Source organism: Pteropus alecto, unplaced genomic scaffold (assembly GCF_000325575.1).
Source record: "Pteropus alecto unplaced genomic scaffold, ASM32557v1 scaffold7, whole genome shotgun sequence".
In the NCBI taxonomy this organism is placed as follows: Eukaryota; Metazoa; Chordata; class Mammalia; order Chiroptera; family Pteropodidae; genus Pteropus; species Pteropus alecto.
The window spans coordinates 21,614,897-21,639,300 of record NW_006494614.1 but is presented as its reverse complement, the minus strand read 5'-3'; the positions used below and the strand labels follow the sequence as shown (position 1 = coordinate 21,639,300).

The 24,404-nt window shown below is 32.7% G+C and overlaps 1 protein-coding gene across 1 annotated transcript in view; it reads left to right on the top strand.

The window, feature by feature from the left end:
• The window catches only part of RIMS1 (regulating synaptic membrane exocytosis 1), a 416,356-nt gene that overhangs the window by 246,585 nt on the left and 145,367 nt on the right, over positions 1–24,404 (top strand). The window contains 2 exon segments of the mRNA XM_025042852.1: positions 22,818–22,885; positions 23,863–23,973. Coding sequence (XP_024898620.1) covers positions 22,818–22,885; positions 23,863–23,973 — 179 coding nt within the window.

Below are 24,404 nucleotides of genomic sequence, written 5' to 3'. Positions count from 1 at the left end.
AAAAAAAGATGATAAATCTCATCTAAGAAATTGAATCTCTTTCTTTTCCTTAGGTAGATTTTGTAAGCTGACTTTCCATTGCCTACCTCATGATTTAATCCCCAGACAAAAAATTAACATAAAATTTGGCCCTTGGTCAGAGATACCTCATTTTATAATACCTTCTCTATCTAGTTTCAAGCTCAAAAGCCTTTTCAATCCTCTGTAATCAATGACTTAAGATACAAAGAACAGACAGTGCTAAGAAATGGCACTCAGAGAGCCAATAGTTTGGCTTAATCTATTGGATTCCTTTTTCTTTTGATATGGTTTCTATCTTTTACAAAGAAGTGCAGTAACGTCCAAAGCGTTTGCACCAGGCTTTAGGCTGAAATGGTCAACTTCTATTATCCTTTAAATATCTCAGCACCATGAAAAGCTCTTGATTTCAAATTGTCTTAACTTTGCTAGATCTCCTATAGGAAATATCTCGTGGTAGGTGAATTAGGTTTACAAAATAATCACTTTCCATAATACCAACTTACCTTTTCTTTTCTTCTTCAATCTTCTTTTCTTAGTACAATCTTTTTCTATAATTTTCTTAACAAAATCCTCTCTGAAATGTTCTCTCCTTCACCATGACCCATATCCTGCCACTATCTGACATTTTGGCATATTTGCTCTCTGGTCTCCTTTATTCTATATCCAGTATTACCTCAGTTTCTCCAGGTGATTGGATCAGGGTCTGTGATACCTAGGACTTTCTAGTTTGGAAGATAACACAGATTAAGGCAAGTGGTAATGACAAATTCTTAAAAGATCCCTTTCACCCATGCTTGTCCTCTAACACACTGGGAGATAAAGATATCTCATAGGGTACCCATATTCATTTATATCCTAAAAAGGATTTCAGTAGTACAAGTTGAAAACAATAATTCCCATACCTGTATTTCAGAATTTTAGAGCGATTGAATTTCAGAGTGATTTTTGGATGCAGAGCCCCTTGCTAACATCAAATTCTTTGAGTTTGTTTTGTTTTGTTTTGTTTGTTTGTTTTACCGTTTCGACTTTCTCAGGCTAGACATTTTATAGCCAGAGTTATCCAACACACCGTTGTGGGAAACCTATCAATCCTGATATATGATAGGTTACAGCCTTATGACTCAGGAAATTGCAAGTATGAAAGAAGCTCTCAATCCTGGAAAAAAAATTGAATTAAATATATTAATTTCCCAAATCATAATATGTCATTCATTCTCATGTCTTTAGAACTAACCTTGTATTTTTTAATGTTACCATTACTCCGCAAATTCCTATAGATGTAGTTTGACTACTGGTTTATTCTGTGTCTAGATATATACAATTAGAATTTGGACAATGTATTTATGTTTGTTTGTTTGTAGCTTAGAATCCTTCAAGACAGTTTAGTAGAACTGTGATTATGTAGAACTGAATAAATAGAAGACCTTGATACAGAAGCATATCCATGTGGGTCAGGAAAGAGAAAGCTCAGCTGGTGCCTTGTGACAGCAGAATCACAGATATCCCAGTGACAGAACAGAGTGTGGAACAGTGCCTGTTATTACAGAAACTACCCCCAAAAACTACAAGATCCTGAACATCAACTCTGAATCTATGAAATGGAATCCAATACTTCCCTCCTTCCTTTCCTTTTTTCTTGGAATATCTTAGCAAATCAAAATAAATCATATCAATAATGAAGAATTTCTCCAGCCAGTATCTCTGCAAGGCAGTAATAGGTTTAGTGTGCCACCAATAATAAGTGTTTGTGCTTAAATAAATTTGGCCAGTGCTAACCATAGCTAAAAATTTCCTTAATGCAGGACTTCGCACCACATTTAATGTTAATGTACATTGTGAATGTTGCAGAAAATAATACACTATGCATTGTGTCCTGAACAGATTTGATCAGGATCCCTTTTATTCTAAACCGTCCATTAACATCTCCATAAACGTGTTCTGAGATCAAGGCATGGTAGAATTAGACTAGAGTCTCGTGAAGGACCTCAGCCTGTTGAAGCCTATGTATTTTACTTGGCGTAGGCTTATTTGCCTCAATCACAAATCACTAAGAACACAATCTTGTACTAGATACTAGGTAAAAGTTAATTCCCAGACTTAAAGATATTGAGATCTAAAGCAAGATTAACTTTGATTATATTGTTATTTTTACGTCAAATTCCCATGCTGCCACTGACTACATATGTCAGTTATTATATCTAAGCCACAGATTCTTCATCTATAATATGAGAGTAATAATATCATTTAAACCTTCGAGGCAGAGACGTGGTCTGGCTCCTTTTTCGTTACTGTAGTGCTTAGTATATTCAATGTTCAGAATATTTGTTAGATGAAAGAAATTATGCTCCCTGCATGCATGCAGGGATCAATAAAACTTGCAAGGAATACCAGAATAAAGTCCTATGTATAACTCTTCTTTTAAGACCTACAGGGAAATGAAAAACAGTGAAGAGATCCATGTGGGTTGGGTTTAGTCAAGGAAAACATCTCTCAGAAGAAGTACATTGAACCTGAATTTGTGTTATGCCATAACCTTTCACTAACAGTGTATTCTACTACTGGTTATAAAGAATAAGAATCTTGATTTCACTAAGAGAATATAGGGTTTACACATGTATAGACTGAAGACAATAGATTCACTCTCTTCTGCCCAGTTTGTTCTGCCATTGATTCTTATGTGCCAATATTTTAATATCATACAGCATGGCTCACCAAGCAGATAAAGCCAGTCAATACAGCAGCAATGTGTTTTTTCCACCTGACAGTCTTCAGTCTGTAGCCCCATAGAGAATCAGAACCTTTATTTACATCCCATCAAGATTTTATAATTTAGACAACGTCATTATTTAAAATTACTCAGTATATTTGTCTATGTGGGCGTATACCTTGTTTTTTTCTATGATATGATTGTGAGCAGCAGAGAATATTATACAAACAAATCAGCTATAGATGAGTAGAGATTTTTTCAACTTTTGAACGTATTTGAGAAGAGTTCAGAAATAATATAACATTTACTGTATAGTATCTCAGTACCTTTTCCTTAGTATACTGATATTATATGGAACTTAGAAATTCAATACAGTATTGATTATTACTTCAAAGTGTACTTGTAAGAGATTTGTGATTTGAAATCAGTTTTTTTTTTTTACTAATTTCTAGGATTTTGGAGAAAAAATTAATTTCCAGAGTAACTGTACGTGATTAATATTTCAACATTAACAGTATTGGCATTTGATTATAATGAGTTTTATCTGGACTTTCTGGCTCTTATAGTAGTACTGAAATTTAATTTGAAAATAAAAGTTTGGTGAACTGGAAGCCTTAGGTTGGTGATTTAGGAATTTAATTTCCAGGACATTTGAGTCTTGGTATATATTCTATGTCTGTTTCTGTAAATGGTTGATTCCTTTGTAATGCTACCCATCTTGGTCACCTTTCAGATTTGTTTTGAAGCATATAAATATGCTTTATGAAGTGTAAAATACATGTACATGCATATACATTATTTGTACTACTTATAATATTGTGTATTAAAATCCAAAAAAAGTAATGATTACCTACAGAATGATAAACTTAAAATCTCATGTACCTCTTTGTTTTAATGAAAAGACTAAGTTATGGTAGAAGAAAAATATTGTTTCTATTTTTTTTTCATAAAATAGGAGTATGCATCCCATTTAAAAGAGTATAGTTCCTTATAGCCTTGAAATATTGTACCATGTCATATATACTAGGAAAAAACCTCAGAGCAAAAATTATGTATATTTGCTTCTGCTAGGAAAATACAGCAATAGGAAGAGGGAATCTATCTTTAAAATGTCTACATGATAAAAATGTATAATATGTACAAAGCCTAATTTCACATATTTCTTCAGGAAGAAACAAAACATATTTTTTCTTAAGAAATCAAAGATATAATAATACTCTCATTTAATTAATTTTAATAGTACTGAACAAAAGCAGAAGAATTACGTTTTAAGAAATCATCCTATGGGCTAATGGCCATTTTGTTGTCATGAAAATCCTTTATTTAGCCCTCTCCACAAATAAGCTCACAGCAGGAGAAAGGACACTAGTTAGAGTAATTTGGGGGATACATAAACAGAAGGAATGGCTAGGAGCATAGTGTCATCTGGCAGAGAGTTTATTTCCTGAACCCTGTGGATCTGGTTAAAACCCAACAGAGATGCCAATATGCTTCTCCTCAGTAAATGCTACCAGTCTCCACACCACCAGGCCCACTAAGGCTTGCGTAAGGTATTTTATCCAAGCAGTCCTTTGCATAGCTGCCCAGTGCCTGCAATGACCTGAGTCAGTCATGCAAAGAGACTTTCTTATGCTTACACCAATATTTTCTTTCAGTTTCCGTTTTCTGCGGCTCCTGACCCAAGGGTTATTACTGTTGTGGTGGTAGAGGAGGTACTTGCGCTCCTCTTAGATGAGATCTTGAATTTGTTTGAAAGCAAGGCTGAAAATCCCCAAGCTGGATTTCTTTTCAAGGTTGCTGGCATGTGTGCTTCTGGGATACCTGTCTCTTCAGGAGGGTGGGAAGAAGTGAGGTCTATTGATTCTGAGGAGGAAACAATCGAGGCCCGACGAGCAGGTGCTGGTAAGGTGCTGAATTTGGGGCATGGGAATCCCACTTCATTGTTATTTCCAATTGGACACAAATCTATATTTAACACTTTCTCTCTATCTATTTTTCCAATTTTGTATGTATCAGGTGTAGAGTTATTTTGTTCCATATTCTCAACAGAGCAAAGTTTATAGCCACCAACTTTATCTTCAGTCTTTTTCTCTGAAAAGATAGTATTAGGTTTACCATATAGCCTTAAAAATTATAAGATGATTGGTCATATTTATGGTTTATTTTCTGGTAAAATAGACAATTCAAGAAAGATTTAGAGATTAAAATGTCAATGTTCTCTGTAAATAAGGAAAAAACTATAGCAAGTTGCTTAATTGTACATGAGTTTTATTTATGATCAATGTATTGCAAGTTTTGCTATCTCATACTAATATAAAGAATGAAAAATATTTGACATATTGGAGTCATCATTAGTGGAAAACAAGTCCCAAAATGGGAAGTTTGTGTCACTTTTTCAAAATAATGGATTCTTGGTTCTTCTGAAAGAGCTGAAACCTTTCCAACAAACACAGCCCTTGACCTAGATCATAGTACTTCAAGGTCAAATGGCATATGTGAAGCAGACTCTAAATTGCAATTGATGAATTGATGTTAGGTTATACGTGTCCTCTCCCAAGGAAAATCAGTCTCCCGGTCTTTGAAGTAGCTGTGGAATCACAGTTGAATGGCTGTGAAAGATAGACCCCCCAAGGAGGGATATATGTGGCTCAAAATTGACAGCATGCTAAAAACATTTTAAGTAAGTAAATATTGTTAATATAAATTTCTGAATTAACAAATAAAAATAGCAGGATCTTTTTTCCTGCTAATATATGGACAATGACCTCAGTGAATAATGCTAACTGCTATGCATAAGCTCTCAGAATATGTGGTATCTAGAAATAAGGGAAAGGGTATTTTAAAATAAGTTTAACATTAGCCCCTTCTAATATTCTCTGTTTTGATTCTGTGTTTATGAAATCTATGTATCCCATTTCGGAGACCTCATTTGGTTTATCAAGTATCTTCAGTTAGAAATAAAATTTGTTACCCTTTGACAAATTTCCTCATATGGAGGCACTTCAAGGAACTCAAGGTAATTATACCAAATTAATATAAATTCATGAGATGAAATGAGGGATAGATATTAGGTTAACAACACTCAAAATGATTTTATAATTTGAAATAAGCCCATTCCAGGATACAAACGAGAAGAAAGAAATAGGAGAAAACATATACAAAAAGGAAATGTCTCCAAATTCAGGCACAATATAGTTACATACAGTGTATTAAAATGTTTTAATTCTGTTGGCTTAGCCTACATTGGTTATAAGATCCATAGATTCATAAATTTCAATCAAATAAAATTATATGCTGCCAGTTTCAACTAGGGGAAATGGGTAAATTGATTGTTGAAAGTTTCGACTTTCCTTTCATCATTTCTCTTCAGTATACTTGCTGGGCCAGCAGTTCTATCCCTAGACAATGACATTTGTATTTCTTCTTTATAACAGTGCCATAGTAAAAGAAATTTAAATTCAGCAAGCATAAGACTTCGGCCCCCCAAAGTGGCTTGGAGAATCCTCACTGGCCCCAAATGTGCAAAATTGAGGCAGCAGATTGTAGGTACCTCCTGCATCACCATAGTTTTTCACACCAAGTCACTAGCACTATGACAAAAACTGGCACAACTTTGAGGTACTCTACCGAAATGATGACAGTAGCTCCTACTTTCCATGGTGTAGTGAAAAGCTCATGCATGGCCTTTCAGTCAGACAAAGTCATGTCCAATTCCCAAATCTACTACTTATAAACCATGTGACTTTGAACAAGTTAATTAGCTTTTCTGAGCCTCATCTGTAACATAGGTTAAGTAATACTGATTTTGCAATGTGCTTGTGAGAAATAAATGCATTAAATAAAATTAACATACTTAGTGCAATATTTGGCACATAACAGTGATTCAGTTAATATTTATTTCCCTTTCTCTTTCCCAGCAACAATTTGGCCAGTTTTGATTCAAGCTGGTTTAAAGCTGGAAGTTTGGGGAAAAGAAAATATGAAGACTAAATGGAGACTAAAAACATGTTATTTAAACATTCAAATTATTCAGCTTGTTTGAGGGTGATATTTTGCTGTTGGTTTGGTGATGATGAGATGATCTATGTTTCAGTATTTTTTTCTTATCAGATAATTGTTTTTTATAAGTATATATGATTTAAGTATACATAGTACATTTTGTTTAAATAACGAATGATGGTTTTTTTTATTCTTCCTCTATTATCATTTGATCATTTCATTTTTAAGGCAAACTAAAAGCAGTCTTCCTCTACTTTTCAATAATATCCCCTAGTGGATTAGAGTAGTGTATCATTGTTCATTGTTGTTTCTGGAAATTGAATTATGTACTGTGATAAAAAATGAATTTGGGGAAGTGACATAATTTCACATCAACTAATTTTGTTGTTATTGTTTCTGTTGTTTTGTTCTCATAATAGAGAGTAATAATTCCGTGTCTCAGTGGGAAAAAAAATAGACTATGAATTGTTACTCTACAGTCATCAAAGATCTGTATCTTTTAAAATATTGGAAATATGAGATCCCCCCACCACTCCCTGGCAAAACCTATTTGGGGTTGTCCTTTTGCCCTCTGGAGATGAGCCACTAGAGCACTAGGCTGGCCATACCGGAACAGCCTGAAGAAACACTTTTGTCCTTGTTCCCAACAATCACTCCCATACTCCTGCTTTTTGCTTCCTTATGCCAGTTGTCATTGGGCTGAGTAAGATCTCTCAGATAGAGAAACTGCAGGGGAAATGATCTGTTACAGAGGGCTTGGTAGGGCCATTGCCGGTGACTGATAATGGGGCCCAGTCATTTCAGGTGAGTTTTCTGTGGTCCACAAGCCAGCAGGGGTCTCCTTGACTCTGTCATCTTAGCCCATGGCTATCTCAGTGCAGTGTCACTGGGGGGAGTGTGTGTGGTGGGGGAGTAATAGGAGGAGCTCTTCAAGCATCTGTCTGAGTCTTTTCTCCTGTGCTAGCTTTAAGGGACCACAGCATTTTGTGTCTCTGCCTACAAGGAGGTAGCATCTTCTGTGCATTATTTCAGGAAATGGTTAATTACAGACCTACTAGAGCTTTGGTGTTTGTTACAGTGGGAACCTCTTTAGTATAGCACTGTGCACTATAGATTAATGCAGTAGTCAATGAGAATCTGTACACTGCAGAGATGTTTTGATGACAGCAGCACTTATGGTCTTGTTTAGTGTCCTCATTGTATAATGTTGGACACTGCAGGATTTTTTTTGGTTTTGATTTAGAATTCAAGGACCACATGGAATTTTATGTAAAATTTCTTTTGCATTTGGGTGGGTTTTCTATTGTGTTGTGGATTTACTGCTATTGCTAGCTAGAATTTAGTGATTTGATGCCAGTAGCATTTATTTAACCATTCCGATGCTGCTGTTATGTTTGCCGGGTTTCTGCAGTTTCTACTACTTCTTACATTGCACTCGAGAACAGGTAAACTTAAGCTATTATATTAATCTTATGCATAAATGTACAATTAATGGACTATGTTTAATTATCCAAAGAGTAAGATATTAAAATGCTTTAAGTGGATGTTATTGGTATAGAATAAGTAATATTTTACTTCCGAACATGAAAATTATACAATATATTATTTTAGAATACAGTGGTGATCAGCTTGTTGCGTTATTTTCATGAAGTTATTTTCATGTTTCATGTTTTAAAAGAATGTCTGAAGTGTATGTTAAATTGCCTACAATTTAGTACTTAACTCTTAACTTGATATATGTCTATTATACAATTAATTTAGAAAATATATATGTTCCTTTTCTGATTGATCAAAACTGCTGTTTTTCCTCTTTACTGAATTTCACTAAAATTAGAAGGCTTCAGAGCTTAATCTTCATAAACAGAAAGATATCGGTTTATGTATAGATTGTTATGTTGAAATGTTTAGACAAAAACTGCCAGGGCCTGGTTTCTCCTTACTGACGGTCCTGATCTTAGAGCACATTGTCGAAACGCCTGTGTTTTTGTGTGATGCCAAGCTGGGGACTAGAGGGAACACTATTCAGTAAGGGGAGTACAGAGCCCAGACAGAAAGCAGAGAAGGGAAATTCAGTCTTTTGAGTCAAGATTTGGGTGTGCGACCTTGGGTGACAGAGTAACTAACCCTTTTCTGGCTCTTGTTTCCATTCTGTTCTGCTAGCTTGAAAAAAGATTCTAATATGGGAATGGCATAACATTTTTCAGGTGTTTAAGATCATCTGATGGTTGCTGTGTAGAAAAAGGCACTACTATTGAAATTTTAAAGGCATACAGTTTTCTTAATAAAGGAGAGAAATAGCAGTCTTTTAGTTTTGTTTTGTTTTTTCTTTCCTTTGCAGTGGTTTAGCAGCTGAAGCTTTTTTGAGAGAGAGATTATGTCTTTTATATGAAACCGGCAGATCTTTTGGCTCCATTGTAACCATCTTGCCAGATAGGCATTGAGCACATTTGAGGTGTCCTGAGGGCACTTACTGTCAGATTGTACTCCTTGGGAGGGGAAAGAGGCATCACGTGTTATGCCGCAGCCTGATAAGGTTCTGGATGCAGAGCCGCTGGGGCTCTCTGAAAGCCTGCCAAGGACTTGAGCTTTCCTCATTGCTCCCTTGCTCCCTCTCAGGTACAGCTTGTACCGCTGAGGGCAGCTGGGGAAAGCTCCAGCCAGCTCTTCTCTGCAAATGACTTTCAAGAGGTCTAGTTTCTGCTGAGGACAAGCTTAAAATCCAAAAGAAGAGAGACAACTGGAAAAGAAGCAGCTAGCCACCTCTCACTTGGAATCAGATTGCTGCCTGAATCAGATGCTAGTTAATATTCATGAGTATAAACTAATTAAATATCTTTTGGGAGAATGGAAGGATTTTATTGTAGATTGAGCCATGTGCTTACAGAGTGGCTGATGATTGCTAGTTGATATATATCATGAATCTTGTGTTCATGGTCATACTTATTGGGTCTCTTCCATGACAGATACCCACCGTTATGAAAGAAAGGCTGAGACAATGATGGTTCATGTTCCACCACATATATCCTATGCCCATAGAGATGAAAGAAAAACAATGTGATCAATTTATCTCTCTAGCTCTGAGGAACCATATGTTTGATTATTAGTCTCTACACATATATGTGTATGATGGCAATAACTCTATTAGTAAAGTGATTCTCCATTGTACAGAGATTGTCTGCTCAGGTCTCTTCCAACTTTCTGATTTTACGTGATGCTATCAGTTATTACTACGTGGTTAGAAAGCTCTTTGAGAGATGCTTTCCTTTTGAAGTAGTGTCGGTGAGTGTTCCTGAGCAGAGTTCTGTTAGAGGAACCGTGAGAGTCATTTGGAAAACAAAGACTAAATAAATCTCAATGAACAGCAAGTATATATTCTTCCCTATACTTGGTCTCCAGTAATCCACAGACACTTTTAAAATTAAATAAATACTTTATGTTCTTCTCAATTTTCTAAAGCCAGGGAGACTAGGAAGAAGCATGTCAAATTATAAAGTAGAAAAATCAATTAAAAAATTAGTAATTATCTTATAATAATATTAATAATCAAGAAGACTTTTACAATACTTATTTTCATGCCTGTAAATAATAAGCTAGTGAAAAATAGGCTTAGATTTTGGATAGCCTGTTTCAACGAAGCCATCTTTTTATCTTTAAAAAGATAATTGTCACATAATGAGTTGGTCATTTCCTTGCAGAAATGCAAACAAAATTTTTGAATGCCTAGTTAATTTAAATCTGTTTCAAGAAGGTTTTATGTTAAGTTGTGTGAGTTTTAAAGACTTGGAAGATAAATTCTTATTCTGATGAGCTGTAAATATTGAACACATTTCAAAGCTGACTTCAGAAAAAGGGGGCATATTGATTGTTATAGATAGCTGGTTCTAACATGTTTTTAATTGTATAACATATGTCAGATATTTTAGACTTATTAATAACTTTTGAGATTTTTTTGGTAATAAGCTGGGAGCCTTGCAATGTTTTTTTGTATTTTTTTTTTTTTTTCCTCTAGAGAATGCTTAGCCCTTGAAGCTTGACAGGTCAAAATTGGACCAATTTTTTATCTACTTTGATGTTTTACTTTTATTTTGAGAGTATGTTTTCTAATAATTTATTCAGATTATATAAAGTTTGTTGTTATTTTTTTCTATATTTTCCTTTTTAGCAAATATCTTTGAAATTGTTTAAGGCACTCATCAGGGAAGAAATATTAGCCCATCTGTATACAGTAATTTCTCTTGCCTAACAATATTAAAGTTTTTTTTTTAAAAAAAGATTAGAGTCTTGAGTGCTCATAAAAGTGCTTTCCAAGGTGAATTCTCATGCCCTCTACACAAAGCTCATTTTCTCTGAGTATGTTTTCTTGATTTCCTAAGTGTCTAACTTAAATAGGAGTCTTAATTAAAGCATATTGCTGAGGTAGAGGACCTGCAAAAGAAGATAATTCTGGGAGCTAAAGGTAAAGCACCAAGGCAATATCCCAGTCTGAGTCACTCCTTCATCCACCCCTTAACCATTTGTTCTTAATTTGGAGAGAGATAACTGACCCTTTCAAAGAAATAAAAGGAACAATTGTTTCTACATAGAAAAACACTTATGCACACAAAATTTTATCTACAATTTTAAAGAGTAGATGGCTCCTCTATGTCTGTGGGCTGTATAAAAGGGGCCACATAACCCAGGTTATAATCTTGCCTTAAAGATCACACAAAATACTCTCAGTGGTAGAAGTAAGTCTTGCCTACATGAAGGTAAGCTGTTTTTCTTCTGTGGTTAATGAATAAACCCGAGACCTGCTTTGAAGTGCTCTTGCTCAGAAAATTTCATTTCCATTTTATATTTTCATGGGCAATGTTATTTCACATCTTAGTGAAAAAATTTACTCCAAGATTAACTCTCCAAAAATTAAATAAATGATTAAATACACTAATGTAAGTACAGGGGTTAGGAATGACTGAAAATTCAAATATAATATAGAATGCTTTCATTTAGGTGGCTAGGGGACTGCTCTTTATATGGGCCAACATTATTTCATCTGTACCTGAATTGTAACTAAAGGCTATTTCTGTTCAGAATGGCTTGACAGAATCGTTTTCTTCTGACGATAGGCTTCTTTGACAAAATGTGATTCCATGACTTCAGATGCTAGTCTTGTAGATCAGACTTTTAGTTCTAGAGATTTCTGTGTACGGTTTGTTTTAGTCTACAAGATGTTATTGTCATCAGAGCTATTCAGTGACATAAAAGTGATGCAAAAATTGAACACAAAATAAGAACCCCCAAAATATTTGTTTAATCTGTAAGACCCTTTAGAGTATTGATGAGAACCCCATGGTTTATAATAAGGAGAAGGATCTGTTTTGGGCGTTTTTGCTTTAAGTTGTCCCTTTTGAGTTTGCTGTACAAAATCTTTGAACGTTGTACCTTTAGTCCTCACATTTGCTGTGCCTGGTTTTTACGAAGCTGAATTACAGTGGGTACAGTTTGCATCGGGTACTAACTACACATCTGAATGTTTGATCTAAAGTATGATACAATGATAATTACATTGAACAAAGATTGTAGTAGGCCCAAAGATCTGTGTGTGTGTGTGTGTGTGTGTGTAATTTTTATCATGAAAACTATTAGTGCATCACTTTGGAAAACAAATAGAATTATAGAAGTTCTTGATAATAAGTAGAATTAAAAAGGACAGCACGATGTCTTCTTTCAATGTTTTTATCCCTTTCAACAGTAAAAATAGCAAAATAGACAGGCTGGAGTAATATAGAGTTTCTCACTTGAAAAATGAATATTTAGCCATTAGAATACAGTTGCAACAATTATTTAAATCCAAGTTCTTTAAAATATATTCGAAACATGGATAGTAAGCATTTTATACCTAAGAGTAAATACCACTTACAGTTTTACAAATAAAAAATGAGATTGAGTTTAGGAAATACTATTGACTGTTTTTTTTAATTTTAAAAATGTAGATAAACCTTTAATTTGATTTAAAATAAAATATACATGTCTTTATATTTTGGGAAAGGTTAAGGTAAACTATAATTTTTTCTTAATGTTGGAACTGTTATAATCACTGTAATAATTTAATGTTTTTTGTGGGTCTATCCATTTGTCCAGATCATTCTAGCTGGTCAATAAGGCATTTTAGCTAATATTTGTGTTGGTTTATATGGAAATCACATGCAATATATGATCTTATATTGTTAAGATCATTGGAATTATTCTATAAATCTTAAATGTGTTCATATTTATTGGGAGAAATTACTTAAAGATATTGACTATTTATAAGTAATATCACTATCTTAATAAGGAAAAGTATGATATAGATTTATCAGTTTTCATTAGAGAACACATAAGAAAAATTATTCTTAACATTATTGAAATAACATTTAGTTTTATCTTTTTCACAAATCATTCAAGGAATTAATTCAAATTTCAGTTTTAATGACACTGAAAATTTTAGATGTTGATGCTAACAATATTCAATTATAATTTTTTCACCAAATATCTGTTAATTTCACAATTTAAATCAGTTACATAATCAAACCCCTAAAAAAGAAAGGTTCATTAACTTTACTCTTATTTAAGAGACATTAATTTTGGTTACATATCTTTAGAAGACAATTCAACCACTCTTTGTGTAGGACATTATACAAAGAGTAGTTAACTCTGTAGTTCCCATTTTAACATTCACCAAATATCAAAAAATAGAACATTCAAATGAAGAAAATAAGAATTAATATTTGTAGTGCATTGGATCCTTTAATATACTGTAAATCTTAAACAGTATTTGATAAACAATTATAACATGTTTCTGGTTTTTGTTGCATTGATGAATAGTGATTTAATTTTGGAATTATAAAAATTTAGATTTGAATCTCTCATTCTGGATAGCTGAGTTTTCCGATATACCAAATATTTGCCAGGCAGGTTGTTGCTATTGATGATATTCATTTATATTACTTTAATTAAAATCTTTCTCATTAGAATGTACATTACTCTACCTTTTTTTGTTTTAAACTAGGAAGGCTGAAAAGGGGATTTCATCCAACTTTCATAAAAGTTTCTGTTCCATAGTCATTTTTTAAGTCGTTCCTTAATGACTGTTGTTTTAACATCAATATTATGTTGCCTATTAGTACAGTTATATTCACAGAAGCTACTCACAGTGTTAAGGTTAGGTAGGCCCTTAACCAGTTTGATTTGTTTTTTGTTTGTTTGTTTTCTTTTGTTTAATTTCCCTGTGCTCTTTCTTGTGGATTCTTATTGTCGATGTGCTTGTCTGTACCAGCCCTTTTGCTGTTTAGCTGTGTGCATCTTTATTGGTCCTGTGTGGTTGAGTAATGGAGAAACTCTTATGAATGTGACTGCAAAATTATGAATGAAGGCCTACTGAATTTTTGAAAGAATAAACTCTAGGAGCTCACATTTTTAATATTGTATTTTTCTAGATGAGAAGCCTTTTTTATTTGCTTTCCATTCTTTGACAGAATTTCCAAATAGGCTAAGATAATTTTCTGTTTACTGAATTCTACTGTTTATGCTATGGATAAGCCAATACCTGCACATCTGTTGCATTTTTAAGTTGTTTTCCATTGCATCAAAGGTATTTTGAGATTGATAGATGGAAAAATCTATATTTTGATGAAAACGATTACAATAAATATATTAAATTATATTTTGTGCATACTCATTTAATTTTATTTTAATTCCCACTTTAAAGTTTACCTTAATACCAAAAGTGACTTAAGGTAGATACCAAATGTAAAAACATAGCCATTTGAAATAAGGTAAAAATGTGTAGAAAAGATTGGTGAGGAAGAATGAAGATAGAAAATTAGGTTGCAGATTTGACTGTAAACATTCTAACACATTGCTTTGAAAAAAGTTTTGTCAGTTATGAAATTTACAGCTTCCATTACAATAAAAACAAACCAGTGGTTTAAGTACACACTAATTTTTCCTGGTACTGACACCAGAGAGAAGTTTTTTGAGATCGTCAACAGCAGTAGCATTGTCCATATAATATGTGTAACATCATCACCATGATCCAAATAGTGATATGTTGAAGGACAATATATAAAAGGAATTGTGGAAGCAATAAGGGGAAAGGGACTATATCGAAATAGATTGGAGCTAGGTACGTGTTTGTTTGATGGTCTGGATTAATTCAGAGTTAGATTTTAGAGTATCTAAATTCATTTACTGCATATCTCTAAGAGCTCTGTAGATATTGCTTTAAGATAAACATTTCAAAAATATTGAAGGACATTGTATTCAAAAACCGAAGTGTGCTTGGGATAGTTTAGTACAGCTAGGTAATCGTGGAGTCATTGATTTAATTATCCAGGTATGCTAGCCATGGGATTGCCTTGCTCTCTTCTCAAGAGAGCACCTGTGAAAAAGCCAAGAAACCGTGTTGAGCACTTTAGGTCTAGGCCAGTGAGACTTCTTGATTTTTAAAAGAACAGTTTTTGTTAACAAAAATTTAATCTAAGATGAAGATATTTTAAAATTATTATAATGGAAAAGTACTAATTAATCCAAACCTTAACTCTTTAGGAACTCTGGAAGAGAATTCCAGTCTTAAAGTCATTAGGTTAATCTTTGACCACCCTTAGTCTGCTTTGCAATAAGAAGTATATGTGCTATATATATGCATTTATGAATGTTATTTTCTCCCTCTATTTCCTTTTGTAATTTCTCTTTCTTGAATTATATCTTCTATCATATGGAGTTGGAGCACAGTTGGAAGGACATGGTTTTTACAGCTTGACCACTTTTACACTGTGACAGAGTTGGGCCAGTGGTGACCTTGCAGTATTTTGCAATCTAGTTTCTGATGGCCATAATTTTGAAGGTTTATGAATATGGATACTTAGCATTTTCTCTAGAACAATGTGGAGACATAAAATGTTCTCCAGATTTCTATCCCTAGTGATTTCCCACAGACAGTCAAGGAATGTCCAATTAAAAAAAAAAAAAAGACTTTCAATATGTCTATAAGCTATTTGTTTGTATAGCCAAAATAAAAAAGACAAAAAAAAAATAAAACAAAAAAGAAAAGAAAAATGACATTTACAGTTATTTGCTTCAATGGAGCTCTGGTTTTAAAATATTTGTTTATATACCAAAAATGTTTGCTAGAATAAATTCATTTTCCTCTTTTTTGTAGTTTAATCATATATTTTTAAATTATAAACAGTACCAATCCCTCATAAGTACTTTCATTTTGTTCTGATATCCTTAAAGTCATCTTTATGATCAGACTATCATTCTTATTTATATCATTAAAACTATGGTAACATATCGATCTCCACATTTTTCATTTCCATGTCTTTGGATGTAGTGGCAGGTAGGACTTGATTTGACATTCAGAATTATTATTGCAAAGTCATGTCATTTTGCTAGTTCTACCTGGGTGTGAGGTCTGGATAAAGACTAACATTTTCCTTTATCGAAGATATTTACATCTAGAGTACTTTCTTACGTAATATCTGCTGTGAACTAGCCCAGCACAACAATTTCTTAAACCTATGGTTAACATCCAGTCCCCAAATAATGAAAACAAATAAACCCTGATTTTTTCCACAGGGTTTCCTGGCTGGTTATTCCGAGGCTTTGCACGTGACAACCTGTTCTCCCACGTGACTGGAATACTCAGTGTCAATGTGGAAGCCTGGTCAGTTGGAAAGTTGCAGTAAAATATTTCCCTCCTGTGTGCAGCACTTCCCAAATTCTTATTTATGAAGAGTCATTGTGTTGGAAGAAAGAAAAAAATTTCCCTAAGATTGTTCATTCTGTGATTTGATCTTCAGGGTACTTTACTATTCTGTATTTAGATTCTGGGGAAGAAATTTCTCAGTCATTAGGCCACAAACCATATTTACACATGAAATTTATTCCTCTCTAAACTATTACATGTGGAGATCTTTTTGTACTATTATCAATGATCTTAGACTTTTCTTCAGATACATTTTTGTTGTTATTTAATACAGATAAAATACAGCTGGACTGAAGACCATAAATACTCTTATTTTATTATTCTAAGGCACAAAAGGGGTGTGTGTGTGTGTGTGTGTGTGTGTGTGTGTGTGTGTGTGTGTGCACGATTTGTTGTGGTTTAGAACTTTCAGGAACTTTCATTTATTAACTTCTGAGGCCTGTAGCATCAGGTCAGTGCAGAGGTAAGGAGCAAATATGTAATTGAGCATCACAGTGTTTTGGGAGTGTTTCTGAACTCTAAAGCTTCATGTAGTATCAAAAATATAAATTTATATAACTTTCAAAATAGGAAAAATTAAACTGATGACTAATGTTTACCAAATAAAATAGCTTTTTATGTTATTTAGCCTATTTAAAGTAAATCCACAAACTTTTCTGTGCTCTCCTAAAGCCCCATCATCCAAGGTGACCTAATTAGATATTTAAATTCATAGTTGTTTTCTTAAGACTGTCAATCTTGTTATTATTTAGATTGTTTTGTTAGGAATATGAACTAAAAAAAGAAATCTTAGGAAGTTGGGAAGCTTATAACACATTGGAATATAAATGTTAAAATGTATTTCATAACTAACGTCTGTACCAAACAATTTTTAAAGTATAATACAAGCTGGTTTCAAAGAAACATTTTTAGGGATATCTTGAGTCATTAGGAAAAATATATATATAGGAATATAAAATAGCCTACTTGTTTCATGATTTGGAGAAATTCAGTCTCAAATATTTAGTTTATGTACCACATGTATTTTGTTCTCTCACATAAAAATATCATATAAAGAAGAAATTACAAAAAGCTTATTTTTAGGTTAAGGATACATCGCACCAGCTGATCAAATTAATTACTTCACAGTTAGATATTTTTGGTTAGGAGTTAATCTGCATACATTTTAGTGTGTACATTACTTAACCATAAAAGTAACCATACTCTTAATCCCTTAGCCTCCCATTGGCTTTGTGGAAATTAACAGAAAGATTTGTTACTGTTTCTATGTGTGACTGCCCTTTTTCTCATCCTTCAACAGTTGAAATTAAGGAAATATTTATTCTGAGCACTTGAGCATCTGGTTTATATCAGGCCAGTTAATAATTTTTATAAACAAAGTGGCTAAGATTTTTGTAAGCCCACTTCAAAGCATAATTTGCAGAAACTACTGATTTTTACCTATATATTTGTTATGATAGCTATTCAATTGTAAATCAGATCTTGAACACCATTATTTAATATTTCTAATCTTAATTATGTAATTATGCAAGAAAATTTATTTCTAAAGCCCTTTATATAATTTACAAAGCTGACATATCTCATTTATCCTCATGAAACATTTGAGAGAAAATGGCATTATCTCCATTTTACAGAAGATGATAAGGTTTATAGAAGCAAAGGACTATTATCAAGATAACGCATCTAATAAGGCAGAGTTAGGTTTAGAATCACAAGTCTCCAACTTCTGGTACAATGCTCTTTCCTACACAGTAGCTGTTTTATATGTTTTATAAAAAACAGCTTAATTATAAATATCAGATAAGATATAATATTCTTAGAGAAATTAAAATATAGTGTGGTTCTCTGATTATTCAAGATTTCAAATATGTAAACTGGGGGGTAAAAATTATCTCTTAATTTTTACATGGCGTTAGAATTGACAGGAATGCTTATCAGCATTATTATTGGAAATACTCTTTAGTATGTATTTTATACTGTAATGACAACTCATTTCTGTGGTGCTTTATAGTTTATAAAGCAATTTCACATACATTACCACATCCTGCCTGTGAAAAAACAATGGAATGCTATAGGAGTTATTACCTCCAAGGCTGAGGGCTTACCTGAATGACGGCACTCGGTGTTCAGCCAGAAGTGTTGATGCTGAGTTCCATCTAACTGCTTTGTAGAACTGTTTGGTGGTAAAGTTGGCATTCTAAAAAATTAGCTCTCAACTTCACCAGAAAAGTGCCACCTCTACCAAATATGTTAAAGAAATTTTCCTTTTGTAGATCAACTACTTAGCCACCTTTCCTGTGCCCTGGAATTATAAAACACAGTGATGGCATCACAGGCCCTCAAGCAAATATTTAATCTCTCTCTAGAGGTAGTTCAACTTTGGAGGTTCTATTGAGTATAAATAATTTCTGAATACAAACATCTTTGACACCTCATTAACTTAATAAATAATAGTTGATGCATTTACTTGAACCATCACATTTATATACCAGAGAGAGAGAGGGCAAGTGATATTGTTGATTCTATGATAGAAGCAGAGCACATTGTAAACAAAGGAGAATTTTGAAATTGAAATTCTAACATGCATTTAGAGAACTGACACTCAAATGGATCCCTAAGGGCTGGAAATAACATAATTCTTCCAAAGAATGACACTTGGAGTGTCTGTATCCTGGGCCCAAATCAGAAATTGGAATTTAAGTTATAGAATTACTGAAGAGATTCTTGCTAAAGACCAATGGTTTGGAGATGCCTTTAGCCCTGCCTCCATCCTTGTACTCAAGGGACACAAATCTCTTACCTAATTATGGAGCATTTACCATCAGATTGTGAAATGAACATTGTTGTGGATTTGGAATGAAATCACCAAAAAGTATTTGAGGACCAGTATATCTACTATACTAGGAACTTAGATTGACGATAATTCATTCATGATTTTGCATCAGTACTCATAGTAGTATTTATGTATAGGCCTTAATTCACAGATTATATGATTGATGATTAAATTTAACAAGTATGTCTTCCCATTTTATTTTAATACCTAAGAAGTAAGTCTTATCAAATAATATTATTTATCTCTGACTGCTAATTTAATTTAGGCGAAATTAGGCCTTCTAGGACTTTGCCGCATAACAAATTATTGCCTGTTTATTCCAAAGGTAGCCCCACTATTATATATAATTTATATATAATTTAGTGGTGGGAGTGGGCATACTTACCTTTTGTAGACATAAAATTATCTGAAATAGACTTCTAAAATATGAGGAAACTATTTCAAAGTGGTATTTTTATTATATTAATCAGAGGTTAAGATTTTATCTCAATTCTTAGATTTTGGATTTTATGAAAATATGTCCTTGTAAACTATTAAAATGAATTAAAATGTATAAGTATTTTTATCACGTTATCACCAAAGCATTTTTTATTAATTCCTGTTGGCTGACCATGGTACTCAGTGTTAAAAATAGCCTACCTTGTCTCAAAACCTCATTCTTAGAATGGAGTTGGTTTTTGTGTACACACTGCATACATTCAATAAAGATATTTTTGCCCAGTATTTTAATTTGTCTATATACTGTGCTATAATAAAGTAGATTATTTAATTTTATTTAGTGCCATCACAGGATTGCTGTAGAAGGTAAACAAAAATAAAAGAGGAAAACATTTTAACAGGTATAAGAAATCTCTGTGAGGGACGATTCTGCTGATTTTTGGTCTGTGAATTTTATAAATTTTTTTGAATGACAATATATTTTATAGGAAGAATAGTGTATTTTTTTGAGATGACAAGTAGCACAGTTATGAATGTATATTTGGAATTGTGTGGAGTTACTGCGAGTCAATCTTGTAATCAGTTTGAGTCCCATCTTTAATCACCATTCATTATAATGTTGTTAAAAATATGGTGTGTATTTCTCTTGGCGATAAAGAAAATGTCCAAATTTTCAAATATTTCAAGGTTTTGGTGAGATAAGCTTTCCTATACTACTTTGCATATTAGATAAACATTCCACTTGGTCAAGTGTAACTGTAATGTAAGTTGTTAAATAAATATGTAATGTATGAAATTAGTTATGGTTTTCTCGTTACAGATATCATATACTCATACACACTCAATTGTGCATCTATGCTATTCAGAATGTGTTTTTGTTCAATTTACTTTGATTTGTCTTATTAGAATCAATTGTGCTTTGACATACATCATAGAATACAGAATTTTAAATCATGGAGATGCATATTTATGCATTGGTACATATTCTAATCATAATTACCTGGGTTTAGGAAGAGCTAGTTGTCTTTACAGAAGGCTCACATGTCATTTGACTGACTTTTATTTGTGCAGTGTAAGTTATGTGATGATGTGTTAAGTTTAACTTATTTTGTTCACAGAGGATAGGATGAAAGTCTGTTTTTAATATCTTCACAAAAATAATGTTTAAAATTATAACACTTCATTGAATTTGTTTATTTATGAACTTGAGCCATTTCTGTAGATTCGAACATCTGATATAGTTCCTGGATCTAAATTAGTGATAATAGTAAATTTTTTCTTTATAGTTATATTGAACATTAGAACCAAAATTCTTTTGTATTAATTCCATAAGCAAATACCATGAATTTATCATTTTGTAGCCATGCCACTTGAAATCAATATCTTTAATCACCTATTAGAAAAATAATCAAGGAAAGCGTTTTATATTAATCAAATAGTAGAATCTGAATATTTTAGGAGGAAGTTTGTTTAGCATTGCTTATTCCATTAATAGAGAGTTATGACTTATAAAGACAAATTAGAGTACTTTAAAAGTCAATAATATCTCTATGGTTTAGTAATTGCATGGAAAAAAAGATAAATATAGTTTAAAACTACATATTTAGATTTTAGAATTTATTTTTTTGTCTTTAAGCACAGATATTATATTTTAATGAGAGACAATGAAATTAGAGATAAGAAAAATGGTTTCTTTCAAGAAGAATGATATAATACTAAAGACACAGAAGCTTTAAAAATAAGCATATGAAGTTTGCAAACATTGAAAATAAAAGAGAAAAAATCTTTTTAACAAAATGCCTTATATTCCATTAACTGAGGTGGTCTAGTAGAAAATTAAAAATCTATAACCATTGGCACCAGGTCATGTATTCTTTTTAAAGTATATGATTTTGAGAAGATATGGACTCCATATGTAGTTAATTTTAAAAGAATATAGTTTCTGCTAATACAGTGTCTAATATTCACCCCTTCATAGCATATGCTGCTGTTATCTACAGGACTTTTGAAAAACATTTTTGTATTTATTGTAATGTGTATAACATTCTCCATCAACTTTTCTATGATATATAAAAGAGGAACAGCCACTAAGAAATTGAAGTGTATGGATTTTTTTTGTGTGCGTGCCTGTATATTTTAAACTTTTCTCTTATATTTCTTTTATAGTGCCTATAGCTGTCCTGTTTGTCATCTACATAAAAAGTCTTTTCTTTTGACCTTTACAGATATCAGCCAAATATTTTCCCAATAGTCAGCTAGGCATCTTACTCTTAGCTGGCAAGTTTTACTCACTCTTAAATTTTTCTTTTTCCAGATCCATGTGGAGAAAATTTTTCATTGACTTAATCTCATATATAAAATGTAAAAGGTCATTTTTTACACATGGGTTGCCCACGATGTCCTTTCTTCCTATGCAAATACTGAAAGCACTGCTGCTTTCCATTAATTATTTTTTCTTTTTTCTCAGCATTTCTTTAGCATTATATTTTTAAGCCAAAAAATAAAACTCAAAGGTTCATAAGTTCATATTTGCAAAGTTAGGTTTTTAAAAATCTTTTTTTATAGCTTTAGTAAAATTGTGATTCATATGTACTCCTTTGCTAAAAGTTATTCTTTATATTTAATTAACACCATGCCCTAAACCTGTACGTCCTGTTTTTCAGCTGATGAGGGAAGAGGATAGAGGCCAGAGAATAATTTTGAAAGACATGGTATTATTCAAAAGAGTAGAAAGGGAGACACTAAGTTTTAGTACTTAGCTCAGTTCAGTGAATAAAATTTTAGGCACAAAGCATACCAGGCTGTGCTTTGATATGGATAGTCATTCGAGGGGAAGTAGGGTGGATTAACACAGTACTTTCTGTACTGTTTATGTGTGTTTCTAGCCTGATTTATGAGAGCAAAAGGAAGATCCTCAGTACTATGTAGTGCATTGTTAACATAACATTTATTCCAATGTATCATTCTGGGATTACACACATATAATGTGCACAATCCTTTTTACTTTATCGATTGAAGAAGTCGTACTTAAAGTGATTAAAGCATTCTCCACTTTGAAGCATTACACTGTTCATTTTTTTCCTATTCTGCAGGTGACTTGGATTATTACTGGTTGGATCCTGCCACGTGGCATAGCCGGGAAACATCACCGATTAGTTCGGTAAGCTTCCTGTGAAGGGAGAGTTTGGAGTTTAGGAATAATGTGTGCTGTTCATTGTCTTTTGTCTGATATGTGATGGATAATAATCATATTCTGTTCCATTATTTATTTTATTAGAGCAAATATTGATTTTATTTAAGGCAACAGTTTTGAATAAAAAAGTTATCACTGAGTAATTACAATCAATTTAAATTAAGTAAAAAGCAATTATTAAATAATGACTATATGAAATGAGATATTATTTGGTTAATGATATCAACATTAACTCAAAATGCAGAGTCAGTTTTCTTTAAGCATATATATTTTTAAATTTAAGTTAATTTAATTTCAGAACTATTTTTAGAGATGTACTTAGTTGCTGAATACTTTTAGAACCACATATATGCAATGGAATATCACTCAGCCATAAGAAAAAGCAAAATACTGCCATTTGTGACAACGTGGGTGGATCTTGAGATAATCATGTTAAGTGAAATACGTTAGAAAAACTTGAGAACCATATGATTTCACTCATTTGGGATGTAAAACTGAAAGCAACAAATGAACAAGACAAACAAAAACTCCTAGACACAGACAGCAGTTTAGTGGTTATCAAAAGGAAATGGAGGAGGAGGGGCAGTAGAAAAGGGGAAAGGGGGTCAAATATATGGTGTTGGAAGGAGATTTGACTTTGGGTGGTACAATATACAGTTGATGTATTATCGAATTGTTCAATTAAACCTATATAATTTTAATAAACAATATCAACCCAATAAACTTAATGAAAAAGAACTACTTAGTATAATAAGTGTATGATATAAGTAAACTGTATCTATAAATGAAAATTGTTTTAAGCCAAGGATAAAGCCCACCAGTATCAAAATTTTCCTCTAGAGTGTCTTTTAACTGAGGAAATCACATCATGGTACAACCAGTGCTTACGTGTCTATAGGAAGGAAAACAACTTATCTTCTTTAATTTTATTCATGTTTTAATAGCATCCTGTAACGTGGCAACCATCTAAAGAGGGGGACCGATTAATTGGACGTGTTATTCTTAACAAGAGAACAACTATGCCCAAAGACTCAGGTGCATTACTGGGTCTGAAAGTAAGTGTTCTGGTTTAAAATATTTCTTAAAGAGTGAATTACACTATGGACTGGGCTTAGCAAAGTTTCTGACAATGATTTTTAAATATCTTCATCTTTCCCAAATAAAGTCCTTCTAGTGAATATATCTTGTGAATATATTGCTGTCTTATGGTAGATTTAGTATTTTTATCTAGGTTAATATTTTAAAACCATTTTATTATATGGCATGTAGATATATTAGGAAACTGCAATAAAATACAGGAAAACTAAATAATTCTCTGAATATAAAGTTCAAGGACCATTCTTACATTGAAAAAGTTTTAATGGACAGTGATAAAGCTAGATAATGTGGACTACATAATTTTATATCTTGACAAGCAACATAAAACATCATTAAAGATATTGTTTCCTCATGCAACAGAATTTATAGTAATACCAAAAAAGTAAAA